The sequence below is a fragment of the Corythoichthys intestinalis genome, chromosome 11, assembly GCF_030265065.1.
Source record: "Corythoichthys intestinalis isolate RoL2023-P3 chromosome 11, ASM3026506v1, whole genome shotgun sequence".
Lineage (NCBI taxonomy): Eukaryota > Metazoa > Chordata > Actinopteri > Syngnathiformes > Syngnathidae > Corythoichthys > Corythoichthys intestinalis.
In genome coordinates this window covers 18,428,605-18,445,977 of record NC_080405.1, presented here as the reverse complement: position 1 = coordinate 18,445,977, position 17,373 = coordinate 18,428,605, and the positions used below count along the sequence as shown (strand labels likewise).

Genomic DNA, 17,373 nt, shown 5'->3' with positions numbered 1-17,373 from the left:
ACGTTCAATGAGGTCTTATGAGGAGGACATCCCACTTTTAAAAAGGCTTGGAGTTAATGTGGGAGCCGCATAATGCCCTTTATTTTGAATTGGTGCTTTTTATTTCTTTACATTTCACATCAAAGTAATGGCAATTTTGTTGTGCCAGTTGATGTTAATCAAGCATTAATTGTTAATATAATTAATTAAAGTTAATTGGTTCTAAGTAAAGCCTTGTCATAAATTTATCGCATCAGGCGGGTCGGCTCTCAAGCTCAATGAGGACCAAGTCACATCTCCAGGTCCTCCTCTGAGAACTTGGGCAAAAAAATTATGTGCACCCCTGTATATATATATATGTATATATATATATATATATATATATATATATATATATACTGTATATGTATTAGACAGTCCAGCACATCACAGCAGGGTGTAAGATGCTGGCAGGCAAAGGTGGTCGAGAACAACCGAGCCAAGATCCTGTGGGACTTCCAGATCCAGACAGACAAACTGGTAATGGGCAACCAGCCTGACATAGTGGTGGTGGATAAACATCAGAAGACAGCAGTAGTGATAGATGTAGCAATCCCGAGCGATAGCAACATCAGGAAAAAAAGAACACGAAAAGCTGGAGAAATATCAAGGGGTGAAGGAAGAGTTGGAGAAAATGTGGGGAGTAAAGGCAACAGTGGTGCTAGTAGTGATCGGGACACTAGGGGCAGCAACCCCCTAGCTGGGTGCATGGCTCCAACAGATATCAGGAACAGCCACCGACATCTCCGTTCAGAAGAGCGCAATCCTAGGGACAGCTAAGATCCTGCGCAGAACCCTCAAGCTCCCAGGCCTCTGGTAGAGGACCCGAGCTTCAGAGGAGAGACCATACCGCCCGGGTGGGCACTCACCGGCCACTTTATTAGGTACACCATGCTAGTAACAGGTTGGACCCCCTTTTGCCTTCAGAACTGCCTCAATTTTTCGTGGCATAGATTCAACAAGGTGCTGGAAGCATTCTCAGAGAGTTTGGTCCATATTGACATGATGGCATCACACAGTTGGTGCAGATTTGTCGGCTGCACATCCATGATTCGAATCTCCCGTTCCACCACATCCCAAAGATGCTCTTTTGGATTGAGATCTGGTGACTGTGGAGGCCATTTGAGTACAGTGAACTCATTGTCATGTTCAAGAAACTAGTCTGAGATGATTCCAGCTTTATGACATGGCGCATTAGCCTGCTGAAAGTACCCATCAGAAGTTGGGTACATTGTGGTCATAAAGGGATGGACATGGTCAGAAACAATACTCAGGTAGGCTGTGGCGTTCCAATGATGGTCAATTGGTACCAAGGGGCCCAAAGAGTGCCAAGAAAATATTTCCCACACCATCACACCACCACCGCCAGCCTGAACCGTTGATACAAGGCAGGATGTATCCATGGTTTCATGTTGTTGACGCCAAATTCTGACCCTACCATCCGAATGTCGCAGCAGGAATCGACTCATCAGACCAGGCAACGTTTTTCCAATCTTCTATTGTCCAATTTCGATGAGCTTGTGCAAATTGTAGCCTCAGTTTCCTGTTCTTAGCTGAAAGGAGTGGCACCCGGCATGGTCTTCTGCTACTGTAGCCCATCTGCCTCAAAATTCGGCGTACTGTGCATTCAGAGATGCTCTTCTGCCTACCTTGGTTGTAACGGGTGCTTATTTGAGTGACTGTTGCCTTTCTATCAGCTCGAACCAGTCTGGCCATTCTCCTCTGACCTCTGACATCAACAAGGCATTTCCGCCCACAGAACTGCCGCTCACTGGATATTTTTTCTTTTTCGGACCATTCTCTGTAAACCCTAGAGAAGGTTGTGCGTGAAAATCCCAGTAGATCAGCAGTTTCTGAAATACTCAGACCAGCCCTTCAGGCACCAACAACCATGCCACGTTCAAAGTCACTCAAATCACCTTTCTTCCCCATACTGATGTTCGGTTTGAACTGCAGGAGATTGTCTTAAACCATGTCTACATGCCTAAATGCACTGAGTTGCCGCCATGTGATTAGCTGATTAGAAATTAAGTGTTAACGAGCAGTTGGACAGGTGTACCTAATAAAGTGGTCGGTGAGTGTATATACTTATGTATATTCGGGCTGTCAAAATTATCGCGTTAATAGGCGGTAAATATTTTTTTTAATTAATCACGTTAAAATATTTGACGCATTTAACGCACATGCCCCGCTCAAACAGATTAAAACGACAGCACAGTGTAATGTCCACTTGTTACTTGTGTTTTTTTGTTTTGTCGCCCTCTCCTGGCGCTTGGGTGCGACTAATTTTATGGGTTTCAGCACCATGAGAATTGTGTAATTATTGACATCAACAATGGCAAGCTACTAGTTTATTTTTTGATTGAAAATTTTACAAATTTTATTAAAACGAAGACATTAAAAGGGATTTTAATATAAACTTTCTATAACTTGTACTAACATTTATCTTTTAAGAACTACAAGTCTTTCTATCCATGGATCACTTTAACTGAATGTTAATAATGTTAATGCCATCTTGTTGATTTATTGTTATAATAAACAAATACAGTACTTATGTACCGTATGTTGGATGTATATATCTGTCTTGTGTCTTATCTTTCCATTCCAACAATAATTTACAGAAAAATATGGCATTGTGGTGACCCTTTGTTGGACATAATTCACCCACCGTACTTGTGTGTGTTTGGCCGAGCGCGTTACCGGCTGCGTCACAGTCACGTGACAGAGACACTATAAAGAGCTGCGCGCGTTCCGGCTCATTGGAGAGTGCACGAGAGTTCACGGAGTGCAACACAGCAATAAAGACTCTTAACAACGCATCCCGCTTCAGCATATTTTATAGATGCTTTGAATTGCGATTAATTACGATTATTTAATTTTTAAGCTGTAATTAACTCGATTAAAAATGTTAATCGTTTTACAGCTTGTATATATATATATTTATATATATATAATGTACTCTGGTTGGTTGAGCTAGATCAGAGGTGCCCATTAGATGTTGGAGCCAAACTGTGCACCCCTGAGCTAGATGAATTTAGTACGAGTTTATGACCTGTTTGTATTTATGTAATACGTCTTTAAAACTGCAGCGTCATGATTATAAGGTGAATTGCTCCGTAGTAATTATTAATTATGTAGGTGTAATATGAGTATAAAAATACAGCAATTAAAATGATGTACATTGCACGTCAGATGACTCGTTATATGTGATGTTACGTTAGTCGAATAATAAATATCAAATATATAGAGCGCTCGATTCAAAAAGTTGACATCAGCGGCGTCTGTAATCGTAATACATGAGCAATTTATAGCTACAGTATTCAATGCAAAAGTTCCATTGACCATAATGTTGTTTCTCGAATGACACTGACACAAAATGACAGACAAGGGATAACGCCCGTTCCTGTTGGCTCACAGGTCGTAATTGTCATCTATCCTTTTATATGTAATATCTATGCAAGCCACTGCAACTCTCACGAGAGGATTAGCGTGACGTCATACAGTGTCACGGGTCACGTGTTCATTATGTTTGTAGCACTTGCAGTTTGTCCATAGATTAGCAAAAATGGACCCTAGTTACTATGCCGAACAAACATCACCGTAAATTGGTATGACCTTTGTCAAAAATATTGTCCGAGCGCAGTCGCTACTTTGGTGTTTGTGAGACGAGTAAATAGCTAGACGGCTCTTCGTCTTCCAAGTAGTGCGAGGTGGTAGCTCGTTCGCCGAATTTTAATACCAGACTCATTCGGTTTTAGCGCTTTAGCAGTGTTAGCCTAACCGGTTAAAACTGTTTTGTTGACCTCATCATCAACTACAACATCCAAGTGAAGTATCGTCAGAGGCGTCATTTCTGTGCGTTCGGTTTCGCTCCGGTTCTAAACGATGTCATGCCTGGAGTGGCGACGATTTTGGAGTTAATCTGTTTGAATGAGTTTAAATCGGCATGAGGAGGTAGAAGAACTCACCGGGGTTGATTTTGTGTGACATTTGCTAGTTGGTCTACATCAATAGCCGGGATGCTTCCCAGCCTGGCCCACAGACCGTGGCAGGTCTTCTGCAGAGTCTCCTGGCGGCACAACGCGAGCTTCCCCCAGCCGTACCTCGGTGAGAAGTCGCATACATCTTGAAGAACCCGTCGCGTTGACTTGATGCTTTGCTTGATTTTTTTTGTTTGATGTTCACGTCTTGCAGGTTGGCAAACAGGGGGTAAATCTAGCTCATGGTTCAGACCCCTCAACTGTCGCGTTGCCTCGCTCGGAGCGGCCAAGGTCCACTTCTACTCCACTTTAGGAAGCAAAGATGGACCTCCAACATCTCCATCGAATACAACTGAAAAAGTGAAACCCAACATAACCATGACAGGTGACACATATACACATACACAGTTGTTTACGAATGTGACAGCACGGCCTCTAAAAAAAATAGTTCTTTCCATACCACTGAGGAGTCGTAGGCCGGTCACCATGCAAAACAAATACTGTAGTTACAAATTCTTTGTTGTGCCCTTACATAACCATTTCATTGACTATTTTTTTATTTGTTTGTTTTAAAATATAGTTATACTGTGTTGTATATTAGTCAAGGAATAATAGTGACTTTGCTATCCAAAATATGTGGTTAGGTATTAGGTATGTTATTATCACTATAAATGCAGTTTTGGGTTAAAGGCAAAGTACATTTTGAGAGAAAAAAAAGTTGTTCTGTTTATGTACAAATATCAGTCCGAAAATGTAGCGAACTTTAGCGCAAAAACCACACTGCAGGCCGTACAAGGGCGTAGGTTTGTATCAGGACGGTAGGGACATAACACGACCAACTTTTCAGGATGCTTAAATTGTCCCCACCAACGTTTAAGCAACCTTATGTGCATTGTATTATGAGTTCAGTTATATAGGTAATTTAGATTGTCTTGCCATATGATGTAAGGACAAAATTGACTCTACCGTTAATTTTTTTTATAATGTTCAGACTTACATTTACCCCTTTTCACTTGCTGAATGTGCCTGGCCATTTTCCCCCCTCAAACGCACATTTGATCGGTTGATGACTTGAACCCTGACCCCCCCCCCCCCCCCACACACACACACACACACATGCACTTACAGCCCCGACAGAAATATATGTCGACCAAATGCCTAAAAAATCAAAAATACATGTCAACAACATGCCGCCTCCTCTGCAGAGGAGGGATAATAGACTTTTTTTTTTTTTTTTTTTTAAGCCTCCAGCAACAGCAGCTTCTGTCAGTAATGTAAAAAACACGTCAATATTGTGGAGGTGGAGAACACACCATTAATTTTGCTCCTAAAAGTCTGTCGCGCATCAGAGTTAGCATAACATTAAACTGTGAATTTGCTAACGTGCCAAACTAAAGTAGGAAACTGTCCTCCTGAATGTGGTTAATGTTAATTAAACTGTAGTGATCGAGGTTTACCATCTTTTCCCCAATTTTTATTATTTCATTTATGTGGTCTTAAAGCAGCCCAAAGGAGCTTTGATTTTTTTCTTGAATTTGGCTGTGCTTGTGGACAAAAGCAGTAGTGTTTTACCCGAAGAAAGGCTCAATTTTTATTTTTGTTATTCCTTGACTAACACGTTTTTTCAATTACATTTAATATCTTAATTTACACAGACAATGTTGAGTGGTCTTCAGACAAATGTTTATTTTTTTTGCATTCCTGGATAGTTAAGAGATTATTAACAAGTTAGTATTTAGCGTTTATGTTAATATAATTAAATTTATTTTCAAATATTGCAATTTAAATGTGCTAATAAAATCCAGACATTTATTCTGGAAGTTTTCAAAATGTTTCTTTAGTCGTTTTGGAAAACAAAGTTTTGAATCGAACAGTGTTTCACCTGAACCAATACATATGGAAGTTAGTATAAGTCAATAGTAATTTATTTTGCATTGATCATTTAGCCTTTATCAATTAATTAGGTTCATATTCGTGAAAAATGAAGCCCTGTTCATATAATCTGTTTGGTTTTATGAAGGTCCCGTCCCCAGCAAAAAGTGTCCCAGATAGCAGACCGACGTTGAAAAGATTTTGGATCAACATTCCGCTGTCGATCTTATCGTTGATCATATCGTTGAATCAGCGTCACTTTTGCACCCTCAATTAATGTTGTTTAAACGTTGAAATCCATACAAAACCTAAACGTCATTTCGATTATTAATAATATTGGAACAACACTGAATCAATGTAATGTTTTCGACCAAAACGCCCGTTCATCCATAATTCAATGGCTTTTCAATCGTATTTCCCGGTCAATTATAAATCAACTATTTGTCAACATTAGTTCATCAACTATAAAACAAAGTTAACCCAACCATCACCTGACATACTATAGAACAACGTCACTTGACGTTGAAAATTTCGATGTCAACCGTACTGATGATTTTGTTGGAAAATCTACGTTTATTCAATGTCTGTCTGCTATCTGGGGTACATGCAGGTTATGCTGTTATATCGTCCCTACGCATGTTGAGACCAAACCTACGCCCTTGAGACCGTACTATGGGTTGTCTGTTAAGTCACAACCTAAACAAGATGAACTGATACATATTCATTCACACACACACACAACTTCAAAGGAATTCACAACAGGTGTTTGATCAATGAAAACATTTCTTGATTCAGTTACTGTAGTTTTCTATTGAGTCTGCACAATAAACTTGCGTTTTCATAAGGAGTACACATTTAAAGGCTCATCTTAAAGAACATTTCATCAACAGGGTACCTGATATGTACACTGCAAAAAAATGTAAAACTTTGATAAATGTAAAACTTTGATAAGAATTGATATTTAGCACAAATGTGATCAGCATGTCATCAGTAGCTTTTGTAGTACATATTTTAGTTTTCCAGTGTCTTTTGTACTGTAATACTGTTTTAAAGTGTAATGAACTGTTATCACTATTTACTCTTTATATGTTTCTTTCATAGGCTCTTTAATTAAGGGGCTGACAAAAGCAGAGAAGATTCAAGTAAAAGGTATTGTTATGAATGTCATAACTATGATTTCTTCACTTCATTCAGCATTCCATTTTATTTTTGTGACATTTAAATAAAAGCTTACTACTAATGAACTTGATACTTCATAGTTATTTTAAATCTTGTTTATCCATTATATTTTTCCTAAAAAAAAAAACATTGAAAAATATAGAGCTGAAACGAATACTCAAGTAACTCGAGTTTAAAAACTGATCCAAGTAATTTTATTCACCTCGTGGAATCGTTTTGCCAGCTCTAAGCATCACGTTTTGCTCGGACTACTTTTCATGTGGGACAACGCGCTGACGTCACGTGCGTAGAGGAAGAAGCAATAAAAAAACTACCTTACTGCAGCCGACAGGCGTTACAAACTGCGCCGATGTTGCTAAAAACTACGCCCGCATGTTGCTACGGTGGTAGCAGGTAGCGTCTGATGCGTGTCATAGATATCACATGTACGTCGAACTAGATGCGAAATGACCGACTCAGCGTTAATAAAACAGCTGCCATCTTAAAGCAGTACACTTCTCAGCGCTCATAAATAAATTAATGTTACTGTCACTCGCTCACGTAACTTTATCCCTGCGGAGGGCTAGGTTTCTATTGATTATGACCACTGTCGATGCGTGGCTAACTCTAACATACAGGCTTTATTGAATCTGTGAAAACAGCGCTGTAAAGTGATGAGGGTGTAAAATAAAGACTTAATCATGCTAACTGTCAATTTTACCTCAGGAGTCATTGCTGGATAAAACACCAAGTATCATTGGTGCCTAATTTGCTCCAATACAGCACAGTATTTATTTTGAACACTGCAAAAACTCAAAATCTTATCAGGACTTACAGTTTAGACTAACTTGAAACTTAACTAGAATTTATAGCTTGACACAAGTGGAAATTCAATTGAAACATTTGGGAAAAACACCTAACTTTTAAGTGATGTGTGTTATCTCAAGCGTAATGACATTTTTAGGTAAGAAATGTTTATAAGATCTAAAAGTTTTTTGAGTGAAAGCAGTGAATTAGCCTTTTTTTTTTTTTGGTCACATTTGAGATACAATTGGCTGTTTTCAAGAATGTACATCGAAAATAAAGACATTGATTGACTGAAAATGGTTCAGTATTAGATTAAATGTCTTGTTGTCTCATCTATATTTATAATTGCTCTTTACCTAAAAAATATATATTTTATCCGATTTCTCGATTAATCGATAGAATTTTCCGATTACTCGATTACTAAAGTATTCGATAGCTGCAGCCCTAGAAAAATAGTTTAAGAATAATGTTTCTGGAGAAAAGGACAATTGTGATAACTATACATTATACTTGGTTGAATTAACATTGTTAAGAAGAAGTATACATAAGAGGTGATCATTATTTCGGCTTATAATTCAAGACGAAATATTTATATAAGTGTCCAACTGCCTTTTGTTTAACCGAAATGAATTATTAAGTCATGTTGTACCTAAGTTTTCGTCATTGGGTGTTTTTTACGTTTACGTAAAAAAAATTCCCCAAGCTTAAGCTGTAATTGCAAATTTGCATCACACCCATGACCGCAAACTGACTACTGGTAAATGTATAAATTATACCCACAATATTGACATATACAGTACTATACGTGAGCTAATAGAGAAAAAAATTACAGGAATTTAAGAATAAACATTGTACTCTAAAAGTAATAAGTGACTACACTAGTTTAGTGCAACCCTGCTCTAAACTAGTGCATGAAAACACCCAATAACTAAAAAAGCACTTTGTAGTCTTTTTTTTTTTTTTTTTTTTTTAATTTCATATCCCTGTGTCTTGTGGTTCACCGATCAGAAAGTTTAGTACGACTAGGTGAAGTAGTTTTTTGAATCAGTCATTTCAACAAGCTGGCGAAAATCGTAATCTGCATCATGTGTTTCTCCCTATAGTCCGGGCCGTCCTGAAGAAGCGTGAATATGGCGCCAAGTACACGCAGAATAACTTCATCACAGCCGTCCGAGCCATGAATGAGTTCTGTCTAAAACCGAGGTAGCGCCTCACGTCCAACAGCTCGCATTCCTTTTGGGTTAATGAGTGACCGCACTGCTACGATTAGCCATTAACAAGAAGCATCATCGTCTCACCCGAGCGTTTGTGCATTTTCCTCATGTCTCGCTAACTCGCAGTGACTTGGAGCATCTTCGCAAGATCCGAAGACGCAGCCCTCACGATGACACTGAAGCCTTCACAGTGTTCCTACGCTCGGATGTGGAGGCAAAGTTAGTGTTTTTCAGGTCATGGGGAGTTAGCGTTCATTAAAAACAGTCGTTGCATTTACTGTATTTCTCGTGGCCTGTTAGAGCCCTGGATGTGTGGGGAAGCCAAGAAGCTCTGGCAAGGGAGAGAAATCTCCGGAAGGAAGTGGAAAGAGAGTACCAAGAAAGTAGGATTTCAATTGTCTGGATACAATACTTAAAGTATAATAGGACTATAAAGCACATAGTATACATATCTGTGTAAAAGAATAATGTACTGTGAAGGGAAAACAAATTACTTTTAGTTACGACATGTGAATGTGCAAGACGAGGAATCCATCCATTAAATAATTAGTTTATAGTTATTCTAGACTAGTCTAGACTAGAAATGATAAATGAAAATGATCTTCCTTCTTGTCTTACTCCAGATATCTTTCGTAGTCAACAGCTATTGAAAGAATACAAAGACTTTTGGGGAAACACAAAGGTAAACATGTCAACTCAGACTGAAACTTTATTAACTGCACTTTTAAAATCTAATCAAGTTAATTGTAAGAGAGCTGTCAAAAAACTTTGCTTTTACAAATTTAATAAATGTCAATGTTGTAGACACTGTTACAAAAAATGTGTTTCTACAAAAGACAAAGTAACATTAAGATTATATTAATTACCAAATGTATTTCTGTTCTTTTCTCCTGCAGCCTCGATCAGGCAAAAGGACAACATTTCTACAAGGCCCAGGCAAAGTAGTCATGGTCGCTATTTGCATGTGAGTGAAATACTGAAATTGTTTTTCACTTTGGTAAAGGGAACCTGAGTGTTGGCGTGATGTTTGTGTCATTTTCATTTCTCCTCTTGTGTGTTTGTGTGTGTCTATGTTAATAACACTGTTTAGTAGAGATGTGCGAAATTTCCGATTCTTAGATTATTTGCGATTCGGCCTTAAAAGATTCGAGAACGGTTCACAAATATCCAATTTCTGGTTATTGAAATATGTCAAGTAAAGCGGAACTAAAACAGTTTTTTTTGGGGGGGGGTCACTAGTGCAGCTGGCATTTGGTACTTAGTTAACAATGATTGACAGGTTTGTAGCTTTGATCTGGCCAGAAAATCCTCGGTAGCGCTACGATCAAAGGCACAAATGTGTTAATCATCGTTAAACTTGGTACGCAGTCTGAAGTGTGCTGTGGCAACTCATTTGTCAGTGAGAGGCTGTTCTCAGCAGCATGAGCAACAAAGCGTAAGCAAATTTGATTGGACTCACTCCATGAAGCATTTATTAAAGACAAGCATTTTTCTACATTATTCCTGTTTAAAAATAATTCACATTATAAAGACGGCATGGTGGGACAGTGGTTCGCATGTCCAACTCACAGGCTCAGGCCTTCTTGTGTGCAGTTTGCATGTTTTTCCCGTGCATGTGTGAGTTTTCTCCGGGTTCCTGCACATCACCAAAAATGTGCAAAGTATGCTGATTGAACACTCATAATTGTCAATGGGTGCCTTCTGCCTGGAGTTAGCTGTGATAGGCTCCAGTACCCCCGGAACCCTCGTCAGGATAAGCTGTTCAGTAGATGAATAAATGTTATGGAGAATGATTAAAAGAATGGTGTTAAAGGTGAAACAATGAAACATTTTGTGCTGGTGCACTTTAAGAAAGAAGTTAGGCGCACCAGTGCAATGGTAAATTTTTCCAATATTGTTCAGGCCTAATTTATATAAATATATATATTTTTTTTACTTTTTAAGGGCTAAAAGTAACAAATAATCCAGAAATACAATGGCATTGCCAAAAGATCCCAAAATATATACGCTTTATACTCCGCAAGACTCCTGGAAAAAGCGTAAGAGGAAGTACTGTAAAACGTACAGTACTGTAACATGTTTGAAATTTTAGTTCAAGTTAAAAAAAAAACCCCAAAAAAACGGTATCAGCTCTGGAGTCTGTATCGGCAGATTCTCCAAATCAGGTGACTCGGGTACAAAAATATACGATCGAAACATCCCTACTATTTAATATTTCTAATCACTTAAATAGCTCATCCAGTAACATATAAAAAAGGAGAATGGTGCGTCACATGATGGCCAGTGGTGTTCTTAATTAAGATGATTGTGTTAGAGGACACATGCAGTCACATGAACCTGAGACATTATCTTCAATTAGGGCATGCAAAAAAAGGCTTAGGGAACATGTGCACTGCTGGAGATTAAGATTAAGCGCATCAGAATGTAACTGACTCACAGGCTAATACATTATGTACAGCTGCAGTCCAAGCAGAGCCAAGGAATGATAAATGCTCATTGACAATCTAGAGAGATTCTAATTAACATGTTAAATAATATACACTGTATATTATTGTTGTTGAGGTAAACAATGTATTATTCTGTTCAAAATAGCTTTATTTTCACACTGATATTATTTTTCTTTCCGAGAGCTGAACATTATATTTAAACTCCTGCAAATATGGCCTTGTTTTCTTTCACAAACAAAATTCTCTTTTTCCCACAATTCCATATCTTCCCCAAGAAAAACATTGAAGTGAATGAAACGTTAAACAAAAACAGAAAACTAATCTTTCAAGCCATTCTTACATTGCCATATTTTTGTGTATTAACACTGTTTGAACTTTTCAAACATCACGAAATTGAATAAGTTAGTCTCCTTCACTTCACGTTCCCAGTTCGACCACAATTCCACATTTTCTCTATAAAATCGGCAAATCTCCTCCCTTCACTTTGGACTCAAAGTTCTGTATTTCAGTATTTAATGTAACCAAATTTCAAACGTCACCTCTTTGGCATATTTAAATGAAATAAACCTGATTCATTCATCAGACACCTTTTTGAAGTAACAGTGGAACTAGAATTCAAGTGTAATGTGAAGTTAAACGCGGTATAACAACTACTCCCTGAAGACAAATCGATAGGTTTTTATAAGTATATATCAATCCCAATTAAAATGTACTTATGTCATTCGCCATCAAAGGCAGCAAAGATTTAAATCACTGATGTAATTTTTTTCATCCACTGTCTTTCTTTATGTGCAGAAATGGTTTAAACTTCTTTTTTAAACTGCTCGCATGGGTCTACACGGGCTCGGCGAGCATGTTCTCCGAGGCCATCCACTCTCTAGCTGACACCTGCAATCAGGCCCTGCTGGCTCTGGGCATAAGCCAGTCAGTGCGCAACCCTGACGCCGGGCATCCGTAAGCATTATTTGATGTGGCTTTGTCATGAAGAAAGAACTAACGCTAGTAGTAGCGAAAACTAAAAGATCGTGGGTATGATTGCTCTTCCAGGTATGGCTTTTCCAACATGCGCTACATCGCCTCCCTCATCAGCGGTGTGGGCATTTTTATGATGGGTGCTGGCCTCTCCTGGTACCATGGAATTATGGGACTTCTGCACCCAGAACCTATTGAGTCTTTACTATGGGTGCGTGTCCGCTCAATCAGAAAACCTTCTGTTTGTGTGAGTTCAACAAGGAATATATGGTTTGTGCTTTCTCTGTGGTAGGCATACTGCATTTTGGCAGGTTCCCTGGTGTCAGAAGGAGGTAGGCCCACACGGATTTTCATATGAAAGTGAAGCAGTTATTTAAAGGGATAAGGCCAAGTCCTGCAGCAAATAGAAAAAAAATCCTCAAATAACTTACGCTTTCTGAGTATCTTAACACATATAATACAAGTGATTGAAGTCATTTTTTTTGCATGTTTACACAGTAAATGTAGAAATGGGAAATAATGGCAAAATTGTAACAGCAAAATAAGACTAACAAATAGGCTGCAAGGTGCATTAAAGAAACATGAACTGTTTCAGGGACAGTGGCGGCTACAGTGGATAGCTATTCAAAAGTTGACATTTAAAACCTAGGGCAGGTTTTTTATATTAATGATTATTTGTATTAAATTATAAATTATTGTTTTTTTAAAATATGATAATTATAATTAGATTTATATATTAATACAAATTTAATAAAAGCTAAATTAATTAAGTGAAAATGAATAAAAAGCAAAATGCCTTTTGGCTACGCTCCAAGTAACACGTGAGAGTATATTTCTTTTTTTTCATTTTTTCATAATATTTAACTTTCATTCCATTAATGGCAATAGATGTCCATTTTATGAATTCTCATTTTTCAGTGCCCCTTACGGAGCTTCATTTTCATTTCGACTGGGAGGAGCGAATAAATGTCCGTTCATTCGCTCCTCCCAGTCAAAATGGATTGGAATTGTAATCCCCTCAATGGCTGTCAACGTGTTAAATGAGTGCCCTATAAGGGTAAAAACAAAAAGTCATAATTCTTCCAGGTTAAGCAGACTTCACTCATAGCACACATTCACACACCAATGCTGTTGCAGCATAAGACGTTACCCATCCAGTGGGGTTAACAAAGCAGTAATATCAAACGAGAAAACATCAATGATGACAATGTAATTAGGTGGCATCAATGTAATACCAGTGCTTTTTTTGCTCTGACCAAAGCACGGAAATAGCCACTTAAAAATTGGCATATGTCAAATGACAAGTATGCCGGGATTTACTTAACTGCAGTTTTTATTCCATGTTCTTTATTTTTTGACAGCCACACTACTGGTAGCCATCAATGAGATAAAGAGAAGTGCTCAAAACCATGGACTCTCCTTCTATGAATATGGTATGTGTACTTCAAGTACCATATTACTGCTAATGTATTCGATTAAGGGTCAAGTGTATAATTGTGCAAGTAATTTTTTTTACATTCTTATGTAGCAAAAAAATATCATGAATAAAACCAAAGGTGTATTTTGTGTGCAGTAATGCAGAGTCGAGACCCAAGCACCAACGTTGTGCTTCTTGAGGACACCGCTGCTGTGCTCGGTGTTATTATGGCCGCTGGCTGCATGGGACTCACATCGCTTACAGGTAAATGGGAAGTCATTCTCTCACTAACATAGTGCATACAATTTTGATAGTTGAACTCCAAAATTTGTTTTTCTGCATTTTAATCAATAAGTGCCTTTGATTTATAATTTACTGTAACGTCCATCTCTTATTCACGCCAGGCAATCCCTACTACGACAGTCTGGGCTCATTGGGAGTGGGAACGCTTCTTGGCACAGTGTCAGCCTTCCTTATCTACACCAACACAGAGGCACTGTTGGGACGCTCCATTCAGGCCGAGCGTGTCCAGAAACTCACAGAGTTCTTGGAAAATGACCCTGCCGTGAGGTCCGCATATGTTTCGTTTTATTTTGAAATACGGTGATCCCCTTGTTTTTCACTGTAAATGCCCCCCCCCCCCCCACCCCAGTGTGAAAATCGCAAATCTGCTAAGTAGAGGCGGAGCTTATTTACATGAAAAAATATATTTATTTTGGAGGGGGTGGGTTTAATGTATTTATTCAGATTTAACAGCATCGGAAAGAGATACATATAATATACATATAATTTTTCTTTGTCGTTTGTTTTTCCGTCAAAGTATAATTTAAAAAAAAAACAAAAAAAAACTTGTGTATATTTTAAGAAATGGTTTTCAAGCACTGCAAATGTAATAATTATGATATGAATGACATCTATATAAAACAAAACAATTATTTATACATGCATATATCTTAACATTTTTAAACAAAATACTGTGTTTATTTATTTTTTTAATTTAGAAAAATCCGCAATACACTGAGGGCGTGCGGTTTGAAGCGCGATATAGCGAGGGATCACTGTATGTCAAACGGTACTACCAGCCAGGATTTAACGTTTTAAAAATACTAACATTAACATGAGCAGCTATAAAAATGTTAGCTTTATTCGAAGGTTGTAAAATCGGGAAGAGTAAGCTAGCGAACTAGCCAAAGTGATTACCACATGAGGTAAGCTTACGTACCAATGTGGTATAATGGCATTCACTCTGCACTTGAAAAATGTATTAGTCTTTTACCTGTTTCACAAAGGTTTTTAAGCAGTGTCTGATCAAGCTATAATAGCAATGATTTTACATTTGAGTATGCATTAATTTAATGTTAAAAAAATAACTGCCTATTTTTTTAAAAAGCGTGGTATTGGTGCAGTTTCAGCATCTATTTTACATTTGAGTATGCAGTAGTTTAGTGTTAAAAAAAAACAAAAACAAAAAAAACTGCATAATTTTTCAAAAATTGTGGTATCGGTGCAGTTTCAGCATTGGCCGATACCATACAGCCAGGGATTGGTATGAGGGGGGCGGGGGGAAGTTAGTGATATCAGTGCAACACTAATAATAATTACAAATTATTCAAGTTGTTTTTTAGATGGATTAATGTCTTAAGTGCCAATTGTTGTTTAGCTGACCACTGTAGTAGGGATGTCCCCGATCCTATTAAGGGATCGAAAATCAGGCCGATCGGGCCATTTTTCAGAGAATGGGAATTAGGTGAAAACGACTGGGGTTTTAATTTTAAAAAAATTTACTATTTTTAAGGGCTAAAAAGTTACAAAATAATCCAGAAATACAATGGCATTGGCAAAAGAAACATAAATATATACGTTTTATAATCCACAACACTCCCGTAAAAAGCGGAAGAGGAAATACTGTAAACGGTACATTACTGCAACATGTTAGAACTTTTGTTCAATTTTTTTCAGAAAATGCCGGTATGCCGTATTGGCATATTCTAGCAATCAATTGACTGGGACTCTGGTGCAAAAATATGCGATCAGAATATCCCTAGTAGTGACCACTGTCCCTGAAAAAAAGGTTTGGGGAGTGCTGATTTGGAGCGCCACTTCTACCTTTTTACACCTCTGTTTTGTGTCATGTTCAGAGCTATCCACGACGTGAAGGCCACCGACATGGGACTTAGCAAAGTGCGCTTTAAAGCAGAAGTCGACTTCGATGGCCGAGTGGTGACCCGCTCTTATCTGGAAAAGCAAGACATTGACCAAATCCTCAATGTGAGTGAAGTGGTTGTCAGTGTCACATTGGAATTGTCCTTTTGGGGACAATCTCGCAATTGGAAAGTTGAGGTTCAATTGTCAACAGTGTTTTATGTGCGGGTGTCGTTGCAGGATATTCAGCAGGTGAAGACGCCAGAAGATCTGGAGAACTTTATGCTGAAACATGGTGAGAACATCATTGACACCCTTGGCGCTGAGGTGGACCGCTTGGAGAAGGAACTCAAGGTAAGTGGAACCTATATAAAAAAAAAAAAAAACATACTACATAGTTGCAAATTGACTAAATTGACCTAAATTTTCAAAATTGCTTGAATGTGGAAGTAAATCGAGTAATAAAGTTGGTCACGGAATGAGGAGTTGTGTGATAACGCCGTCCTCTTCCACAGCAACGTAACCCAGAGGTCCGCCATGTAGACTTGGAGATCTTATAGTAACACTGGCGTGATGCTGAAGTACCTTAAAGATGAAGAAGAGGCAAAAGGACGAGCATGCCTGCCTCTGCCCGTCCAGCTCTCATTCCTAACTACAAGCTCTGCCTCCTCACAGGCCTCCATACGACGACACTTCAACTTTATTGTGAAAAGTTAACGGTACCAAATAGGTTTAACATAATCATGTTTTCCTCTCATTTCAGCACAGGTATGACTGTTTTTATAGAATATTCCTCTCTAATAACTTAAACATGACATCATGTTACAAATCAAACTACCTTAAACAGCCAACCACTTTACTTGATATAGATTAGTACGATTTATTGCAAATCGTGTGTATAAAAGTGTTTAAGTTTAAATAATAAGCTATGACTAAACTGAACAGAAAAACAATCAAAGCACATGACATCAGTACATAACGGGTTTTGGTATTTTTTAATCTGACAAAGTAAGAAGAGTTCTTTAGCTGTTCTGAAGACGCTATTTGCCTCTTTGGGCAAAATATTATGCATTGAGTTTTGCTTTGCCCCTTTTCCGCTTGGTGTGCTGCCATGTTTTTATTTTGAAACCCAGCTTTATCGGGGCCACAGTCATTTCATTTGAGTTAGTGAAGAGCGTAGTCCTATATTTGACCTATGTGTGTGGGGAGGCGGGATGTATACCGCACTGATGCAGGAGTTGGAACAAATTTACAGAAATAATTTATTAAATTATTTTGATTTCTGTTCTTGCTGTGGATGCATTTTTTGGGGGGTGGGAGGGCTTATTTACCGAATTATCATTAAA

The 17,373-nt window shown here is 38.2% G+C and overlaps 1 protein-coding gene across 2 annotated transcripts; it reads left to right on the top strand.

The window, feature by feature from the left end:
* Positions 1-3,502: 3,502 nt before the first annotated feature.
* Positions 3,503-17,310, top strand: slc30a9 (solute carrier family 30 member 9). Of its 2 annotated transcripts, XM_057849308.1 has the most exons (18): positions 3,503-3,626; positions 4,016-4,125; positions 4,213-4,383; positions 6,972-7,019; positions 8,939-9,038; positions 9,176-9,268; positions 9,350-9,432; positions 9,673-9,731; positions 9,946-10,013; positions 12,292-12,450; positions 12,544-12,679; positions 12,761-12,800; positions 13,830-13,901; positions 14,042-14,149; positions 14,290-14,455; positions 16,024-16,153; positions 16,268-16,381; positions 16,543-17,310. In XM_057849308.1, the coding sequence occupies exons 2-18, from the start codon at positions 4,038-4,040 to the stop codon at positions 16,585-16,587; spliced, it is 1,680 nt and encodes a 559-aa protein (XP_057705291.1). In that variant the 5' UTR covers positions 3,503-3,626; positions 4,016-4,037; the 3' UTR covers positions 16,588-17,310. The 2 variants fall into 2 exon arrangements, with proteins under 2 accessions (XP_057705291.1, XP_057705289.1); XM_057849306.1 differs by having other exon boundaries at positions 3,518-4,125.
* The last annotated feature ends 63 nt before the right edge of the window (positions 17,311-17,373 follow it).

Coding starts and splice junctions, on each gene's coding strand:
- slc30a9 (XM_057849308.1), top strand. CDS start 4,038: ATGCTTCCCAGCCTGGCCCACAGACCGTGGCAGGTCTTCTGCAGAGTC. Junction 9,039..9,175: donor GAGTTCTGTCTAAAACCGAG/GTAGCGCCTCAC, acceptor GCTAACTCGCAG/TGACTTGGAGCATCTTCGCA. Junction 12,801..13,829: donor TTCCCTGGTGTCAGAAGGAG/GTAGGCCCACAC, acceptor ATTTTTTGACAG/CCACACTACTGGTAGCCATC.